Below are 20387 nucleotides of genomic sequence, written 5' to 3'. Positions count from 1 at the left end.
CTGGGGAGAACTGAAGTGCGCTGCCCCCGCTGCCCAAGCAGGAGGGGCTGTGCGCCAGGGGCCGCCTTCTTGCTTCTCTTCTTGCTGCTCTCCGGCCTCCCCCGCCAGTCCTCTCCGAGCCACCAGAGCACCCTCCGTCACTTCGCCTTCTGAAACAGAAGTGAAATCTGGGTGGGAGCAATGTTTTGCTCGACAAGTCATTTCCCCTTTCCTCCCTGCCTCCAGAGGGGATGCTCACGGAGTCCCAACTGGGCCTGACCTCTGGGGAAACTTCTCAAAGCAGAGGGAACAGAGCCCCCCAGTCACCAGGACAGCTTTGCAACTGGTGGCCCAGAAGCCAAGCCCTATTCTGGCCAGAACACTTCCTTGCCCAAAGGGCTGGAGGTGAATTTGTCACTCCTGGTGGGGGGGTGGGGCAGGGGACAGGAGGAAGGACACGGTGGTGGCTGACTTTTCCAGCAGGCAGAAATCAGGCTACCTGGTTAAAATAGTAACTGCTGGACAGCCCGGGTGGCTCAGCGGTTTAGGGCTGCCTTTGGCCCAGGGTGTGATCCTGGAGACTTGGGATCGAGTCCCACGTCGGGCTCCCTGCATGGAGCCTGCTTCTCCTTCTGCCTGTGTCTCTGCCTCTCTCTCTCTCTCTCTCTCTCTGTATGTCTCTCATGAATAAATAAATAAATAAGATATTTTTTTTAAAAAAGTAACTGCTGAAAGTGGCAGTGACACAGCCCATGTGTGCAGCCGCCGAGGGCGCCGTCACATGCTGGGTTCTCCATCTCCACCCTGGCTAAAGGGTGGGCGTCCATGAGGATTTTGTACCCTGCCTGGTTCTAGAACCAAAACCCAAGAGTCCAGGTTCCTGGTCACTAACATTCGTACCACATGTTAGCTGGATTTATCAGAAATATGCCTTTGTGTTTTCTTTCGGACCATCTCTGTAGTTTTCAGGATGATCACTAGGTCTTTATCAATACGTGCACAACTGGCAAAGACTCCAATCATGCCAGTAAAGGCCAGCCTCAAACCTGCAAGCTTCGTGCCAAGGGAAGTCAACATCCCCTACAGCCCGTGACCTGGGGGCTTTTCCCCCTCCTCCAGGGGCAAGTTTAAGTCTGCTGGTCCCCCAAGCACCACGAAACAAGGCGTGGGGACCCCAGAGTGGTGGGCACTTGTCCATCCTCTAAAGAGCCCCCACCGAAGGGTGCACTACCCCTCCCAGGGCAGCACAACAGAGCCCTTAACAAGAAAAACCATCTTTTTCACTCACCACTGAGAGCAAGTTTGCAAATTTCTGGGTTAGCACCAATATTCTTCTCAAAGCTTCAGAAGTGTACCTAGATACCAAAGCAAGTGTTCTGGGACGCCTGGGTGGCTCAGCCGTTGAGCGGCCACCTTGGGCTCAGGGCCTGAGTCCTGGGATCGAGTCCCACCTGGGGCTCCCTGCAGGGAGCCTGCTTCTCCCTCTGCCTCTGTCTCTGCCTCTCTCTGTGTGTCTCTCATGAATAAATAAATTTAAAAAAAAATTTTAATATTCTTTACGAGGAAGGGAAACAGCTCCTTGGGAAAATTTCTCCTACTAACCAAGGAGAAACCATCCAGCAGGGGAGGGACCGAAATGAGCATGGCTTTCCTTTCCAGGGAGGCAAGCAGTGGGGAGAGACCTGGCTCCCAGGGGCGGGGAGGGAGCGTGGTCTCAGCGTGGGGAGGGGAGGGGGGCTGCACGGGGATCCCCAGGGAAGAGAGGGCTCCGTGAGCAGCCAGGGGGAGCTGGGCTCCAGAGGGAGAAGGCAAGCCGGGCACCGGGTGCAGCTGCGGGGAGTGGGCCAGGGATGGAGGGGCAGGGACTGGGCGGGGAGGGGACTGATCCAGCGTGCTCTCCCCTTCCAGGGCACCCTTCAAAGGTCCACCCTGCATGCCTGGTGGCAGAGATGCGAGGCTCAGGAAGCAAGCCGTTCCCCTACCCCGGGCTCTCCACCCAGTAACCCTTGTGGGACGCAGGGAGAGCCCAGCGCCCAGCTCCCCGCCTACAAGGGCAGAGGGTTTCTTGAGAGAAGAAAGGAGTGTTCAGGCATAATTTGGAAGCCCCTGAGTTTGATGTTTCCTTTATTGGGAAGCTGGATTTTTCTCTCCCACTTTCTCCCCAAAGCCAAGAAATAGATCCTTTGCTGGAAAGCTCCACTCACAGAGCGAGCGAATGGCCACGGTGGCAGTCACCTGCAGAGGCGCTGGATGGACATAAATGCTTTGCCAGCATCTCGGCTAACATCAGAGGCTACTGGCTCATCAGAAAGAGAACGAGCTTGTGCCTGCAGAGGCCCTGGACAGATCTGGAACATGCAGAGGGCTTAGGACACAGGTGGGAGGAAGGGGGTCCTGTAGGAGGACACATTCTTACTTGCCACCTCTGAATCCAACGCCCTGTCACCTCGATAAGGTGTCCTTTGAGACTGTGAGGTCCTCATCATATCTCTGCATGACTCCTTTTCAGGCCACATGCCCTGCTGTCATCTCAGCTGGCCCTGCTCAAATCTGCAGTAGGCATCTGCCATGTAGAAAGAACAGGGGAAGACTTTTTTTCTGAAACCAAGGGCCTCAGTTAGCTACCTTTGGTTTCTCTCCAGAAATTATAACAATTACCTGGTTATAAATAATAGAGGGAAAATATAGTTGTGACTATTAGCAAATCATATTGAATATAATAAAATTCCAAATCGTAAAGCAGAACCTGCTAGATTTCTGCTTCATGTGCTGGGCACATGACATTAAGGGAGCTCTTCTGGGTGCCTGGGTGGCTCAGTGGTTGAACGTCTGCCTCTGGCTCAGATCGTGATCCTGGGGTCCTGGGATTGAGTCCTGCATCAGGTTCCCTGCAGGGAGTCTGCTTCTCCCTCTATGTCTCTGCTTCTCTGTGTCTCTCATGAATAAATAAATGAAATCCTTTTTGTTGTTGTTGTTGTTGTTGTTTTTAAAGAGCTCTTTTCCAGGAGGGTAGTTCCTTTCTGCTTATGAAGACTCCTTGATTAAACCCATCCTGAACTCCCTCCAGATAGGGTAAAACTGAGCTAGACCTCAGGATTAAAAAGAGTGCCTTCCATCTGAGACTCAGGACCTTATCTTTTAAAAAATGAAAATAAGGGCAGCCCTGGTGGCTCATCAGTTGAGTGTCTGCCTTCGGCCCAGGGCGTGATCCTGGTGTCCTGGGATCAAGTCCCACGTCAGGCTCCCTGCATGGAACCTGCTCCTCCCTCTGCCTGCCTCTCTCTCTCTCTCTCTCTCTCTCTCTCTCCCTCTCTCTCTGTCTCTCAAGAATAAATAAATAAAATCTTCAAAAAATAATAAAAATAAAATTAAATTTAAAAATGAAAATAAGAGCAATTGATTAAATCATTCGTGTTTAGTCCAAAGCCTCCCAAATTTTGGAGCACCAGAAATGATGCTCGATAGCCCAAAAGAATGATTTCTGAAGTTAAGAAGTTAAAGATTTAGATAGAAATAGAGTTCCTTGTCCCTCCTCAGAGTGGAAGAAAGGGAGGTTTGAGAAGCAGATCTGCGTGATGTAAGGAAGAAAGACAGTGTCCCAGTGTGTTGGGCTCATCCTCTTTAACAAATGTCCTGCAACGTGCCTGAAAGATTGTTGTCCTTTCTTCCAAATGTCCAGACTTGAAAATAAAACTTTCAAAGGTTGGGAAGCTTTTGCTATTTTTGGTTTAGGGATCTGGGCAACAGTAGAATTACACTCGTGATCTGCTAGATGATGCTAGTGCCTGCGGTCCAGAATCACAGGCTCTTCAGAAGGCTGAGTATGTGGAAGAACAAGGAAGAAAAATCCACGTTACAGAAAAGTTCTCTCAGGGTCCTGCGGACAGGCCACCCACCCCGTGATGAGAAGGAAGGGGGGGATGCACGTTCTCAGCTGGTGAGGGTTAGCTGGTTTCATAACATTCCTCTGCCACCTAGTGGCATTTAGAGCATAAACTTAAGTCCCTCAGAACTTTCTAGGAGCTTCCATGAGGATTAATCTGCAAGGCTTTTATGAATTATCTTTATTTTTCACATAAACAATTTCAAAAAACAACTCATGAGGCTCATCAGAGAGAAGGTGGATAAGAATGGACTCGGGTCTGTGCTAGTGTGTTGGGTGACGACCCCAAACCACTTTACCATGGGTACTGTGCCTGATAATTTGAGTGGGTAACAGCTTCTTCTTTCGCCATAATGTGATCCACAGTGCAGAGACCACACACACACACATACACACACACACACGTAAAAAAAAATCCTTATTATCTTTATCACTAGAGGCAAGGAGTTCTACAATAACTCTGTGACTATGCCTTTATAATTTGTGCTACTTTGGTAATTCTTTTATAAGGATAAGGCCAAATCTTTAATTACATCATGCCATTTGCATGATTGCAGTCTTTTTCTTAGTGCCTGTGACCTTGCATTGTTCCCAAGCTTAGAAGAGCCATGTTTAATGCATGTGTTCTGAATTATATGTTACAACAGCTAACACTTGTTCAGTGCTCATGCTGTGTGACAGTACATGGCGTGCCGTATGCTATTATCTCATTTGGATCTCATGACAACACCACAATCTGCCTCTCTCACCATCATTAAGCATATGAGGAAACTGAGGCAACTAGATCAAACAGTTAGATCAAGTGATCAAACCCAGGTAGTCTGATTGCAGAATATATACTCTCTACCCATTTCACCATAGCTTCCTTCAAGTTCATATGAGATTCTTGCTGTTGGAGTTTTTGATGGTACAGAACTTCTCTTAATTTTTCTGGCTGGTTAAATTGTTTGTCCAAGCATGTCACTACACAAAAATATAAGCTCTTGCACCCTAAGAATGCCAACTTTATTCCAGGAGATGGCTGTCATATTTGTATCACATATCACATGATGTCAAGGTCTTCCTAGTACAAAATCAGTGGCCTGGAAATAAACAACACATGGGAAAGACTTGTTGCACATTTTCGACTAGCAAGACTGGCTTAAGATTTCCCAGAACCATTCCAGGGGAAGAACTTGTCAGTGGAAAATGGTGTAAGGAGCTGAAAATGAGCCCAGATCCAAAGTCAAACACTGAGTCCCTTGTATGCAAGCAAACAAATTAGGAACCTAACTTTTTTGATTACTAAAACCCATTCTTTTGACAAAACTAAAAAAACAAAACAAATATTAAAACTCAAAACCTTAAGCAAAGGGTGATAGCATAAAAATAATTATTCAATTTACACATTTTCCAGTAAGCATAGAATGGTTCTTTAATGATTTGACATAAATGAAATAATTCAGTTTTGTGCTTTTCAAACTTTTAAAGCCATTCGCGGGTTTAATGCCAAGTGTCACTAATTCTGCTAGATGGTCTTGTCATCTCAGGGTGCTCCTTAGACTGTCTGAAATTCATCTGCATTTAGAGAAAGTACGCTGAGGATAAAGTAACAAGAACAGTCAAAATTGATAATATTAAGGGGACCATACTCCATAAAAACTTGTATTCCCATCATTTGAGGTTATTTAAAGGGTTTTCTTTTTTTTTCCCCAACTTTCCTCTTTAATGATTAGGTACCAGGCAGTAATTCATTACATTCATCTGATGAATCTGTAGCTCCCTACTTGACTATATTTTTTGTACTTTCCATGCATCTTTCAAAACAGATATTTGACCCATGTCAATTAATTAGATTAGTATAAGAAATGTCAGTAAGTAAGCAACTGTACTTGGCCTCGAAATCCTGGGTCTATCTGGATAATATTTTTATTTTACGACATGTAATGGAATTTAGAAATGATAAACCATACTCCTTTCACATCCAAAGAGCATTAAAGCTCAGAGAGTTTTTATCATGGGTGTTGGGAAATCAATCAACCAAAGTAGTCAACACAAAAATCTTTTCTATGTCACTGGATTTTTAGCAAAATTTCTGCCAAGGGAGTTTTCTGTCACAGGAAACAAAATTGTTTTAAATATAAAAATATATTTATAAGTAGAATATATCATTTAAAAATAGAACTTGAGGCAGTGCTAAGACAATATCGTTTTCTGTGATGCATTAAAATGTGGTGACAAAGCTCTGCTTCCTTTCAGTTAAAATGTGGCCAAATATCAAAAGGCAGTCCACTGCCAGGACAGGTCTTTGTCCTTGTGGAAACCAGTATCTACTTGCATATCCTTCTAGCGAAGAAACCGGCAAGGAGTGGAAAGCTTTCCTAGAGACTCTAACTGGCAAGAAATACATGCCATTTTTGTATATTATAATTATCATCATGTGGTATATTCTTTTTCAATCACCTGCAGAGTAAATTGTATCTTAGGCTGCTCAAATTAATCTGAACCACCCAGAGAATTTGTGACCAGTACAGAGATCTACTGTGATATTGTTTATGTGCCTGTGTTACTTTTCCTTTGGCATTGTGTAGTTGGCCTTCCAACTGCTTAGACAAATGGTAGTTAAGAGAACACCGAATGATTTATAATTCATTCACTTACTCGACAAGTGGTGGTTGTGCATTCTTTTTTGTGCCCCGACTGTGTCAGGACTGAGGATCCTGTTGATTAGGAATTTGGTGTCCTGGCTGAGACCATGCAGTCTGTCTGAGGCCATGGTGCAAATTCTGACTCTGCCACTTGCTAGCTCGGCGACCTCAAGCACATTGCTTAAACTTACTTAGCTTGCTCATCTGTAAAATAGGTTTTTTGCATGACTCAAATGAGTTAACAAACATAAGTTATTTTTTAAAATTGATTTATAGTAGCATCCGCTATTTGCATTAACACAGCAATGAAGTAGCCCAGTTGGAGGTAAGGCATTTATTTGCCTCTACCCTTGTGTAAGCCAGCAGAACACATAGGTAGATGTAAAATTGCTCCTAGTCCATTGTCAGAGGGGGTTCATTTGCTAGTGTTGTCATATTTACTGATTTTATTAAAATTGACCTGTTTAGAGAACCTGGGTGGCTCAGTTGGGTGTTGGGGCTCAGGTCGTGATCTTTGGGTTGTGGGATTGAGCTCTCATTTGGGCTGGCACTGGAGTCTGTTCGGGATTCCCTCTCTCCTTTTCCCTCTGCACCCCTCTTCAACTCACATGCACTCTCTCTCCCTAAAAAGAAACAAACAGGGGATCCCTGGGTGGCTCAGTGGTTTAGTGCCTGCCTTTGGCCTAGGGAGCAATCCTGGAGTCCCGGGATCGAGTCCCACGTTGAGCTCCCGGCATGGAGCCTGCTTCTCCCTCCTCCTGTGTCTTTGCCTCTCTTTCTCTCTATGTCTATCATGAAAAAATAAATAAATAAATAAATAAATCATTTAAAAGTAAATAAATAAAAAAATAAAAAGAAACAAAAAACTATAATTGATCTGTTCAAGGCCTTGATCAATACCACTGGAGCTCTTATCTCACCCAAGTCTCTTAGGGTAGCGCCTGTGCCCTGGTGGAGCTTGCTGGGTGAATTGGCTGCAGTTTGATCTGCCTGATTGATAGGTCACCTCAAAATGCCTTGTTCTGACTCCACTCCAGGCCATTTCTTGGAGACACCACACTTGCTAAGTGCCATAATTTCTCACAACACATTTCTATTTGGCTCACATGCTTCCTAGATTTACCCAAATGCTGGTCCTTTTGCTTCATGGTCCTTAAGAAAGCAGTAAGGTGGAAGCACGCTCAGAGGCAGATTGTCAGAGGCTGGATTTCCTAACCTGGTCCTGTTACCTCTTTTACTGTTCCCTATGTCCCCGCAGTCTAGATCCAAGTCACCTAATCGTCATCTTGGTTGTTACCATATTCACATTCTATCCTCATTTCTCCTTACCTCTACTCCCTGCTACTGAGCCACTTAGACTCTAGAAAACACTGAGCATTTAGAGCTCACAGTTTCTTGGTATGTCAGATCAGTAAATGAAAGCAGCTCACGCAAGCACTCCACTTGACATGGGGTGACAACCAGTTTCCAACTAAACTTAGGAAAAAAACAAATTCTTTGAGGCAAAAATATTTTGAAATAATTTCTCAAATTATTTTGAAATCACCCTTAGCTTGAATTTATTGCTTCATGCTAGTATTTTAATCTTTACTAAAAATGTCCACTGTTGGTATTCCCAGTATCTAGAACAGTGCCAGACATATTCGGTAAATATTTGTTGAATGAATTGAAGTGCAGTGTGCCTGGTTATGTCAGGTTGGAAATATAAGGTTGTTTGGAAAAGAGATGAAAAATTATATCAGGGATATAATCAGGCTCCTAATAGGAAGTGGATATGGAAGCGGATAGGAACCATATCCAGAGTAGAATTTACTCGTTCATTCATCCATACATGTATTCATTTAATAAACACATACAGTACTTAATATTTGCCAAGCACTATTAAAGGTGATTTATACATAGTAACTAATTTAGCCAATCCTTCCTCTCTATAGGGCTGAATAATCAGATCTTAGAAATTGAAATGAAGTTTGAAAAACAAGAGGCGTATAAGATTTCTATGGGTATCTGGGAAGAAATGTGTAACTGACGACTTGTTTCATAGTTAGAACAACTTATTGTGGGCTTATTCATTCTAGCAGGCCCCATGCTCTATGCTTTATATAATAAGCCCCTTTCATCCGCACAGCAAACATATGTTATAGGTGTTTTTACAGATACGAAAACTGGGGCTTAGGGTAGCTGTGGGTCCAAAGTCCAAAGTCAATTTGAAGAATTTGAACCCACATATATGTGGCACTACAAAGGTTTTGCATACTTGGAAATCATCTGTTTTCTTTATTTCTTATTTTCTTTCTTCCTCTTCCCATCCTCAACTAGTTTGTCAGCTGTACTCACTGGCAGACAAAACCTATTCTTTTACTGCAGGATCTCAGTGTCTAGATCAGTGCCAGGCATTTGGTAGGCACTGGAGAAATATTTGTTCCATGAGTGAATAAATGGACTCCAAAGTCTTGCGGGGATGCCACACCGTCTTCTAATTTTAGTATATGTGCTGCCGAAGCGAGCACTCCACACCATCTTCTAATACCATCAACTTCCACCAAAGTAATTTATGATGACTTACAGGCTTATTTTCCCAATTTAGTCATTTTTATTAGGGAAAGCATATATTTGATATTAGAGACCTCCTTCAGACTTTTAGAAACCAGTCATGTTGAAAGAACATGGGCTTTGTGAAGGCATACGAATGGCTAACAGGTGCTCAACATTGCTAAACATCAGGGAAATGTAAATCAAAACCACAATGAGATATCACCTCATACCTGTCAGAATGGCTATTATCGAAAGGACAAAGAGTAAGTGTTGGTAAGGATGTGGATAAAAGAGAGCCCTGGTGCATTGTTGGTGGGAATGTAAATCGGTACTGTCATTATGGAAAGCATGATGGAGTTTCCTCAAAAATTTATAAATAGAACTACTGTTTGATCCAGCAATCCCACTTCTGGATATAGACCCACGGAAGATATAATTGGGATCCCATGTTCACTGAAGCATTACTCACAAAGTTGAGGTATGGAAATAATCTAAATATCGATTGATGGAAAAATCCATAAAGAAAATATAAAATTCAGTGAAGTATTATTCAGCCTTAAAAAAGAAAAGAAGGAAATCCTCCAATTTGGGACAAAATAGATGAACCTGGAGGACATTATGCTAAGTGAAATAAGCCAGACACAGAAGACAAATACCTTATGATTCCACTTATATGTGGAATGTAAAATAATCAAATTCGTAGAAGCAGCAAGAAGGTGATGGTTGCCAGGGGCAGGTGGGGAAGGAGAAATGAGAAGATGTTGGTCAGAGGGCAAGGTTCTAGTTATGCAGGATGAACGAATTCTGATGACATAATAGCCATGTATAGCAGAGGGACGATAGTTAACAATACTCCGTTGTACACAATTTGCTAAGAGGATAGATCTCGGGCAGCCCGGGTGGCTCAGCAGTTTAGCGCTGCCTTCAGCCCAGGGTCTCTAGGATCGAGTCCCGCATCGGGCTTACTCCATGGAACCTGTTTCTCCCTCTGCCTGTGTCTCTGCCTCTCTGTCTCTCATGAATAAATAAAATCTTTAAAAAAAAAAAAAAGAGGATAGATCTCAGATTAAATCTTCACACACACATACACACAATGGCAACAATGTGCAGGTGATGGATAAATTATTAAGCTTGATTGCACTGATCTCTCCACAATGTGTACATATTTGGAAATATCAAGTTGAACACCTTAAATATATACAATTTTATATGTTGATATCTCCAAGTGTTTAAAAAATAAAACTGATATATAAGCATAAAAACAAAAAGGATACGGGTTTTGAAAACAGGCCAACCTGGGATTAAGTCCTACCCTAACTTGACCAGCAGTAAATCCTGGGTGGGTCCTTGAACCTAGAGGGATTGCTGCTTTTCCATGGAGCCCAGAGACCGATCTAATCCCTCTTTACCTAGCAACTCTTCAGTTCTCTGCCAGACACAGTGCTCTTATCTCCCCAGAATTCTCCCTTTTCCAGGTTAAAAAAGCCCTTATTCTTTTCAATCATTTCTTAAGAACATGGTTTTCAGAGTCTTCCTCCGCTGGGTCACCCACTCTGATTGGCTCATACATTTCAGTGTCTCCTTTAAAAAATAATATCTGTGCTTGGGGCCCCTGGGTGGCTCAGTTGGTTACACGTCTGCCTTCGGCTCAGGTCATGATCTCAGGGTCCTAGGATTAAGTCCTGCATCAGGCTCCCTGCTCAGGGGGGAATCTGCTTCTCTCTCTCCCTCTGCCCCTCCCCAACTCGTGTTCTCTCTCTCTCTCTCTCAAATAAATAAAATATTTTTAAAAATTAATGTCTGTGCAAAATAAATGTTTGCTAGGATATAGAGCAACTGGGACTCTTATGCACAGCTAGTGAGTGTACAAATGGTACAACCATGTTGGGAAAATTGGGTAGTTCCTAGTAAAATAGACGTGTGTATCTTGTGACTCAATTATTCTAGTGCCAGGCATATGTGCACTAAATATATATCCATTTGCTTTATCAGAGACGTGTACAACAATATCATCGCAGCTTTGTTCCTAGGAGTCCCAAACTAGAAACTCCCCCAAAGCTCATCAATATTAGTCTGGATAAACTGTGATATACCCAATGAAGTACTGCACAGCAAAAGGAATAAATGACCTGCAACAATACCCAACAACACGGATGATCTTTTAAACAAAATGTTGACTCAAAAGAATACCTCCTGTATGGGTACATGCATATCGAGTCCCAAAAAGTGGGGTAAAATAAATCGATGTTATTAGAAGTTAGGAGAGTCATCCTTCCAAGATGGGTGATGACTGGGAGCATGAGGAGGGGTTTGGGGTGTATCAGTCAGGATCCAACCAGGAAAAATAAAGCACTGGGTGTTGATTGCATAGCTGTGTTTGGTTTAGCAATTTATTAAGCTGTATTATTTATGATATGTGCACTTTTCAATACAATGAGAAGTCAATATATTAGTGTGGATGGGACCCCAACCTGTGGCTTTCCATTGAAGCAACTGGGCAAACACAGTTACTCAGTTTCTTTTGTGTGACATTCAAGGCTGTTCATGGCCTGGCTGTTGGTAGATACCTTCCTAAGGTCCCTTCCACTCCTACGGGTCTCACCATTTTTTGATAAAGGTTGAACATGATAAAGGCTGGCAATGCAAAATAGACTCATGTTTCTGTGCCAAGCAGAACCACTAGCTATTCCTTCTACACATTTCCTGTTACCATCTCTGAGACACCTACAGGACCCTGAGCAAAAAAGGCATGGGGGCTTCTTCCATCTGGACTTTTCTAGTTTTCCTTCCATATGTTGTGACCTATGCATGAAGGCCCTTCTCAAGTGATGATGTCTCTTCCAGCAGGAATCTTGTCCTCTTCCCACTACCATCAGTGCTATCTCAGGGTGCTGGTTCCTTATCACCTTGTTCCAAGCAGGGGACTTGTCTTATCTCCCATGGTGCTTTGCATATAAATAATGATCTCGTATGAATTGTTAAAGGATAGAAGAAGCAATGATATCTTTGGTGTGATAAACATTAGGTTTCTGAGGTCAACTTCTTATCTTTGTGCCTTTTCAGGAGGTTCTACCACAGACGTCACTCTCACCTTCAGTAGCAGTCTGGGTCCAGTCAGGAGAAAGGCACCACCTGGGAGGTTCAGCCAGAGTTGAAGACACAGAATCATTACCTATGGTAAAAGAGTAATTATAAGAAAAGTCTAAGTGGTACACTAGGGCTGAGGGGGGCTACCTGAGGAAGCACAATCTTGGAAGCAGTTCAGATCTTGTTGGGGAAGCTGTGGATCAGCCCACCGGGTAGCAGAGATGTTAGCTGGTTTGGCCAGCCTGGAGCTGGTCTGGAGTTGCTTGGCAAGCAGTAACCAGGCTGCCCTCCCAAGTGCAGACAGCCAGGTGTGGAAGTGCAGTGGCTATGCTGTGGGTGACTCTCTGGACCACAAGTGACTGTGTGTAGTCACTTTAGTTTCCATGTCGAGAACCTTCCATGCAGGAAGGTTATCGCCAAGTGCTAAAAGGTTGCAGAGGGATGGGTGGGGCAGGGTCCATGGGGTGTCCTCACAAGTCTGAAACCCAGTCCTTGCCAGAAATTTCCAGAAGCCTCTTCCTCCTGTGATGTACCTCCATTGCCCTCTACCGAGGAAACTTAACACCATGCTTACTTACAGGGAGAAATGGTTAAAGGAATTCTCTTGTTTATCACAGAGTAGATATTAAAAAATGCATTGGGATCTGAGAGGCAATAAATCAATAGCCCACACACCTTCCACCTTCAGAACTTCTTGAATTCATTTGGTTCCAGGTAGGTACAGAACCAGGACGGTGTGAGGATTAAATTAACTGTGTTTCAGGCACTATTAGAGTCAACAGTGGCTGAAACTGCAAGAGGCTTTTACTGAGGTGTCACCTCTGGTGAAAGAATCACTTCCAGGCCCAAAGGCCTTTTTTCTGATTTTCAAATGAGGAGTTGCACTGGGCAGGGGAGGGTTTGCAACCCAGGCTATAGAGAGCTGAGAAAAACAAATAGAGTGTTTCAAAGAGCTACACTCTTTCAAAGTTTGAACTTTTCAACCACTTTTTATTTTAGTGATAAAACATCTTGTCTTTTATGATATGATGCTGATAAGTGCCCATTCCTTTTGATCCTCACTTAGCAAATAAAAGTCAATAAGCTCAGAATTTTGTTTTTGAAATTTTACTAGTCTGTGGAACTCCGGGACTGGATGTTCTCTCTCTTGAAGCACTCTTTCATCTCTGGAATCTGTGCTTCTAAAAGGCCTACCAGTCTCTCCTGCTTTATCACCTATGCTAAAGCAGGCAGAAGAAACAGGAAAGGTGTTCCCTTTGGCAACAGTAAATGTGGGTCACAGAAGATGAGCACAGCCCCTGCACAATGAGGACTCAAAAATACATGAAGCAGTTCATATTTTAAAGATATTTTGTAAAACCTAGGACAACCACTAAAACATTTTAAAATGAGGCCTAACTCAGAAACCAACTGTAGAGATATAATTGCATCATACAAAATATTCAATTAATCCAAAGGTAGGAAGACTATCTAGGAAAGGATGAAGAATTGACTTTACATGTGTGTCTTGCTGAGCAAAATGGACTAGTCTTAGCGTCAGCAAACAGCCTGAGTTCTATCAAGACACAAATTATTTGCATTAGGAGCAGTATTTGAGCTATCTATACTCAAGAAGAGTTTCTTGTGGGTGTATCTGGGTGGCTCAGTCCATTAAGTGTCTGATTTTGGCTCAGGTCATGATCTCAGGGTCCTGGGATTGAGCCCTACAATGAGCTCTGCACTCAGTGGGAAGTGTACTGAAGTTTCTTTCTCCCTCTGCCTCTCACCCCACTGTGCCCTCTTCCTCTAAAAAATAAAATCTTAAAAAAATAATAAAATCCATCAGTGGCATTTGTGCTTGACAGCTTTTGGACTGGACCTGGTTTTTGGGGAGCTGAGACCTAAGGGGGCTCTGGTGAAAGATAAGCCACTGAAAGTGTTTCTCCCATGTGGTTGGGCAGAAACAGCTCAAATCTGCCACAAGAGTAACAGCGGTGATGGGCATTTCTGGTTGTCTCACCTAGTCAAAGCTCATAAAGGAAACCAAGAAATAACAGGTAGTATGGCAAGATTAAGTGATATTTTCTGGGACCAGCAAAGTGGGAGGGTGCTGAAGATACACACACACACACACACACACACACACACACTACTTACTGCCCTTAGGCCATTATTTATTAAAAACAAAGACTACAGTCAAATGATATGGAAAATCACTTCTGTATTTAATATATTCCCCAAATTATTGCAACTAGAAGTTGATCATCAATAATCTACATTTTTTATTTCAGTGGATCCTAAATGGACAATAGGACTATTTTTGCAATGCATTAATGGTAAAGATTCCTCCCTTTTTTGGGAGTACAAATTAAGGGCAATCAATCTGGCAAACAGCATGGCCTTTGGGCATTCAAAAAGTAAAATAAGGCTGAAAATTCCTTAGGAATAGAATACTTCTTAAATGCATGGTTAAAAAAAAAAAAGGAAAGAAAAACAAGAATCGAGTCTCTTACATATAATGTAGGAATTAAGGGTGCATCTACCTACAGGGGCACGAACATCAAGTCTGTTCACATTGGTTCACATTGTTCTCAAAGAGAATCTCTAAAACAGCACTGGCACTTGTCAGCGAGAGGTATCCTCTTAAGCTTCTGGCACTCAAGAAGTGTGTACTTGTTCTACATTCATTGACTGGAGCAGAGTTATTAAGAAAAAAAAAAAAACAGATACAGATATAAGTTCAGTAGAATGGTCTTTCCCATCTCACGCTTGAGGGTCACACTGACCAGTTAAGAACTACAAGCCCAAAAAAAACAAAAACAAAAAACCACCACAGCCAGTATCTGTTTTCCTCTCTTCCTGGACACATTCTTTTCCTTGCAAACAAATCCATAGGCCCCCAGAAGCAGACTATCGAGGATGTTAGGCAAGTTTCCTCTATTCTATTAATTTTACTCCTCATTCCAAGGATCCTGATTTTAGGGGATTCTTTCCAGTAGTGAAGGTATGTGGCAAAATTTAATTGTACCAGAACTGGGAGAGGAACAGAAACCAACACAGTGTGAAATGAAATAGCTACCACACATGCTGACTTCATGAAATTAATGCCATTTTGATCTTTTTATTGAACATATTCAATCTTTATTATTAAAGCTAGATCATTTGAGTGAGTACAGAGTTTTGTGGAAAAACGTGAATATATTACTGGCTTTATCAGTACAGCCTATGTGAAAACAGGCATGTGAAAATCTGCCTTTTGTAAAATGCCTAATTTTGTTAGCAATAATTAAAACACAAATTTGGAATAGAACCTGGCATTCAATTTAATCTGCTTGCTATTGTTCATTGACTTTTAATAATAATTGGTATAATAAAGATAATTGTAGAAAGCAAAAATTCCTAGTGTGGTTTAAAAAAGAAAATTCAAGCAATCTGAAGCAGCCTTGCCAACAGTCTGGAGAATCAGTCTGTTTAGCAAGTGGTGTATGTAAATAAATAATCAAAGATGCTATTAAAATACAACTTGGTAAACAAGCATTACCTATTTAATAAGTACAATATATACATAGAGTTTTCTTGAAAAGCTTCATTTTATACAGAAACATTTACAAAATGAACAGTGTAATCAAATTAAAGATTATCTGTACAATGCACACACACCTGTATATATATGAACTTCTGGAAGATAAACAAGTTTCATCATTGTAGTCAAAATGGACAGCCATATGCATTTTAAAAAAGGATTCCATCCCAGAAAATACATCTTTAATATACAATTATATTTTTCATTTATTTTCCTGAAAATTCTTCATATTTGGATTCTTTTTCAATTATTTTCTCTTGTTCAGAGCCTTGAATAATTTCAGGTTTCTAGTGCCACCAACTGGCGTTAAAAATTAACAATCTTAGTGTCAAAAAAAGATTGTTTTGTTAAAAAAAAAAAAAGGATATTGAAAAACAAGACTACTAGAGTCAACATTCATAAGGCAAACTAACCATACTGAGTAGCAACATGATTGATAAAAATACTTTCACCACAGTAGCATATATAACATTTACAATACTAATAGTTTTTAACATTTTGGATTTTTTCTACCAGTAAATCTTGGTCTACCTTTATATGAAAAAAATCTTTAGAAAATAATATACTGGTAAAACAAAGTTTAGGAACACACACGAAAACATGATTAGATTTAGCTTTATGAGCATCAAGTAGGCATTAACAATTTACTAAAATGGCAAAAACCAAATACCTTTTTATGGTCTTTGGATTTTTTTTCCCCTTTTTTTCTTAAAGAATAATTAAACCTCAAACTGTGACAGTTAGGGAATGAATGTGTAGACAGACCATGAAAACAGTCATCTGCTCTCAGCATACCCCAGAGCAAGGATTCATTTCCCAAAGTTGCATGCCACAGTGAGATTTCTGGGCCACTATATGCACAAATGGATTAACCTTTTTCTTACAGAGGCTGGCTGTAAGGCTGCAGAGGCTCAAAGGGCTGTTCCCACTGCCTCCCCACCACTGTCACTAGCTCCATGAGGACAACCACCACCCTGTCTGATCTGATCCCCCAAAAGATCCCAATACTCTGGATGCTGCCTGGCAATAGCAGGTTTTCAATACATGTGTTTTTTTAAGTGAATAAATAAAATGCTGGTAGCCTGATAAAACTGAATTCAATATAAATCACTTTAAATGAAGATAGAAAGTTAAAAAAAAACACACCAAAGTTCAAATCCATTGCTTCACTCAAATTCACTATTTTCAATCCTTACCACTTAACAGGCTAGAGTTTGAAAAGGTATGGGGAAAAAGGGAGTCACAGTAAGAATTCACTTCAAAATTAAAACCTAGAAAAGCATATACAGATACACACACACAAAAAAAGTAATTTCCTGCTCAAAGAAACCAAAATAGTGTAACTAAACAAAACAGCCTTCAATGTGTACAACTCAGAACAAATTTTCCCCCAAATCTCAGGTTTATCCAGACCATTTTTCCTTTTCCAGACACTCCATTCTTCTCTCTATATATTCAATACATTAAGAGAAGACTCTCTAAATCCTCACATTAGGAGCTTTTTGTGAATAAGTGTAAAGATCTGATATATGCACATCTTTGTATGTTACTTTGCTTGGTTCTAATCCGTACACAAAAAGATACAGTAGAAACTGAAGGACAAAGGAAAATAAAGCATTTTCTTAAAAAATTTTCCGTAGTTTCTGACATTTATGGGGGGGAGGGAGTAGCAGTGTCAGAATACATTTATAATAGCTTTCCTATAAAGTTGCATCACCATTTGACTACTCCAAATGAATGGTGGCACAAATGTTAATATTGGAATGTTTCACTTTTGTATATAGTAAATGTACATATTTTTTAAAAGTGCATAAACAAACATAGGACACTATAGATCTGATCATTATTTGGTCTCCATTCATATATTTTGTGTGTTGGAGGAAAAAAACAAATATTGTAGTGTACAAATCTCCATCACAGAAGTAGCCATGAAATTTAGTTATGCTGGCTACTCTAAGTAGTCTTTAGGATGATCAATAGTATGTCTAGAAAATGGGAAAGTAATCCAGATTTGATTGCACTTACCCTCTTACTTTATTTTGATAAATTGTTATTGGTAAAAAGAACACCACACATTATGATAAGACTAACACTTGTTACAGCTATTTAAAAAGAGTTTTTTGAACTTATATTTCCATTTTTAAAAGATTTTGGTTTTGGATGGCAAGACATAACTCGATATACAGAAAAAATAAGATGCTACATTGAATCCTCAGGAAAAAATTAATAGATTATCTTTTTAAACAATGCTGATTTAAAAAAATGTTAGAACACATTACTGGGACATTGCCACCATGAGCCCAGCTTTTAGAGCCATACAATTCTCTACAGTTTTTTAATTCATCATCCCAAAGCTTACTTCTCTGAAGGGAAGAAAAAAGGATGCAAAAATCCAAAACAAAAATGACGCTTGTGACAATATCTGCATATCGGCCAAGGTATTCTATTAGAGAAATGATCTGAATATAATAAAATATGAAAAACCACACACAGAAATGATAAGTGAAAAATTACAAGAGAAAGGAACAAAATTCAATGATGTGGAAATACTGATACTATGGCAACATTTAAGTGCACATCTTAAGATAAATATTGTAAAAATCCAATAGGATACATTAATTTGGTTCTAAGATTCCTTTGGTTATAGAGATGTAATTATTTTGTATTTTAAATAAATATACTGAAACACATCACATTTGGGGACTGTAAGATCACTCCACTGGAATATATAATTATGTCAATGCTAAAGAATGGTATTCAAATTAAATGGTTAACAGAGCCATATGCTGGATTCTCTTGGGAATTGCTTCTTCATAAATATCTTAAACATTTTTCTTTACAGTTGATCTCAGTAAAACGAAAGCATTTCAGTTTCAAAGAATTATTTGCTTCTCTAATGACTAATCTATTTTACATTTTTAAATACAACTGAATTCCACATCTTCTAAATGAACATGTTATTTAAAATCATATTTTATGTAACTAAAAATTTTAAAAACTCAACTATTAACTCAAACAGTTTGAATCTGAAAAAATGTAACTAACACAGATAAGGAAACCTGACAGAGGCATGCAATGTCTGATCGCTGCTAGCTACCAAGAGCTGACTTTTCTATTAGCTTCCATTAAAATTAAAAGATTTAAGGACTCATTGGCATCCCTAAAATGCAACCAAATGTTATTCTGGAATGTCAAATAAAATTTTCCTCACTTTAGTTTTCTTCCTGTTGGAGAAATAGCATATTACTGAATGATTAACACATGTCCTTTCATGCGTAATTTTAAAAAGCTGAATCATTTTTGACATTATATATTTTAGAAGGAAAAATATGGAGAAGGGGTTTTGAAAAGCCCTTGTAGTAATGTTCAGCACTTCAAAGGACTATTAGCAATTTCAGTTGTTCTGATTCAGTGACAGGTTGTCACTATACAAAAACAAATTTCATTAAAGTTTATGCTCTTACAGTATACACAGCAATGCATTTGTATTATAAAAGGATACTTTTTTATACAGATGAAGGAAAACAATTTTTTACTGGCTGACACACAAAGCAGGGAGAAGTTTCCAATACTGGGCATGTGGCACCTGCTCCTTTTGTGTGGCTTTTGTCTGTTTAATGACCAAGAGCTTTGTGTTAGGTTTTCTTCGACCTCTGTTCTAGTTCATGCTGGTGTTTAATGAGACGTTCTATTTCTGTTCCAAGTGTCTGCAGATTTTCCTTTACCAATTAGTAAAAGGGGGAAAGAAAACAGAACTATTAAGTATCATAAGTATACAGACTGAGTTCAAACAGTTTCTGCTTAAATTTTGACATTGAGAGGGTGAAGATTAATCTTCAATGCTTTGTGACATAAACGAGGTGCATGGTGGTTTTCAGTAAAGAAGTTCTGTGAATTTCAGAACCTTTTTACTGAAGCTACAGCAAATTTTGCTGCATTGGTTTGCTACTATATTTACAATTTTATTTACTATCAAGACCCAAACACAGAACAAACAGAATAGTTGGGTCAGATAAAAGCTGCAAAAAGAAAGTTGGAAAATACATTAGAATATGAACGCCTCAATTTTTAAAAACTGTCTCAGTGATCAATTATAACTAATTAGAACATAAGTCAAAGGCCACACAATATAAAGTAAACAACTGTCCAATAACTAGGCTGATTTTTTGCTCTGTTTTCCTTTCCTTGTTAAAAAAATTGTATTTTTCGATAAGAAATACACAAAAATTTTATCTCCAGGTAAAACGGCTACTTTGCATTACAGAACTCATCCATTTATATGCCAGCGCACACTATGAAAGAGGCACCATTATGCCATGCTTACTTATTGGTTGGTAAGTAAATGAGAAATACAAATACCTTCAAAGTAATGTTTTTTAGTAATGTATCCTCCAAAACAGCTTGTAATTTTCTGTTGATCTCCAAAGAAAGGTCCAATGTTAATCCACTATCAGCTGGATGGGATGTATATAAAGATGCCATAATGCCACCCCGTCTACTTAAATGGACTTTGTTAAAATCAGATGCCTCTGAAGAAAGTGTGCCTGATTCTTCCCGTAAAATATAACTCTGAATTATTCTGCAAAATAAAATGACACTGTCAGTTATACGCTTGCAGAATTAAAAACATTAAAATTTACAAAAGCCAACTAATCCTAAGCATGAAGACGATTAGCATAAAACAAGTATCTATTAGGTTAGGAACAGTAATATG

The 20387-nt window shown here is 40.2% G+C and overlaps 1 protein-coding gene across 8 annotated transcripts in view; it reads right to left on the bottom strand.

Annotated features, from left to right (window-relative positions):
- Positions 1–5280: 5280 nt before the first annotated feature.
- The window catches only part of CCDC186 (coiled-coil domain containing 186), a 59277-nt gene continuing 44170 nt past the window's right edge, over positions 5281–20387 (bottom strand). For 3 of the 8 annotated variants that reach the window (XR_012020557.1, XR_012020556.1, XR_012020558.1), the window contains 4 exons: positions 20033–20252; positions 12116–12196; positions 6503–6693; positions 5282–5439 (listed from right to left, as the gene is read on the bottom strand). Coding sequence is in view for 3 of the 8 variants with exons in the window: in XM_072805227.1 (XP_072661328.1) it covers positions 7272–7277; positions 12116–12196; positions 20033–20252 (307 nt within the window). In the remaining 5 variants the exon portion in view is untranslated. Of the gene's footprint in view, positions 5440–6502; positions 6694–7165; positions 7278–12115; positions 12197–15182; positions 19393–20032; positions 20253–20387 lie in introns of those variants that run through there. The other 5 variants (XR_012020560.1, XR_012020559.1, XM_072805229.1 and 2 more) reach the window with 3 other exon arrangements.

The sequence above is a fragment of the Canis lupus genome, chromosome 29 (genome assembly GCF_048164855.1).
Source record: "Canis lupus baileyi chromosome 29, mCanLup2.hap1, whole genome shotgun sequence".
In the NCBI taxonomy this organism is placed as follows: domain Eukaryota; kingdom Metazoa; phylum Chordata; class Mammalia; order Carnivora; family Canidae; genus Canis; species Canis lupus.
This window is presented reverse-complemented; position numbering and strand designations above follow the sequence as displayed.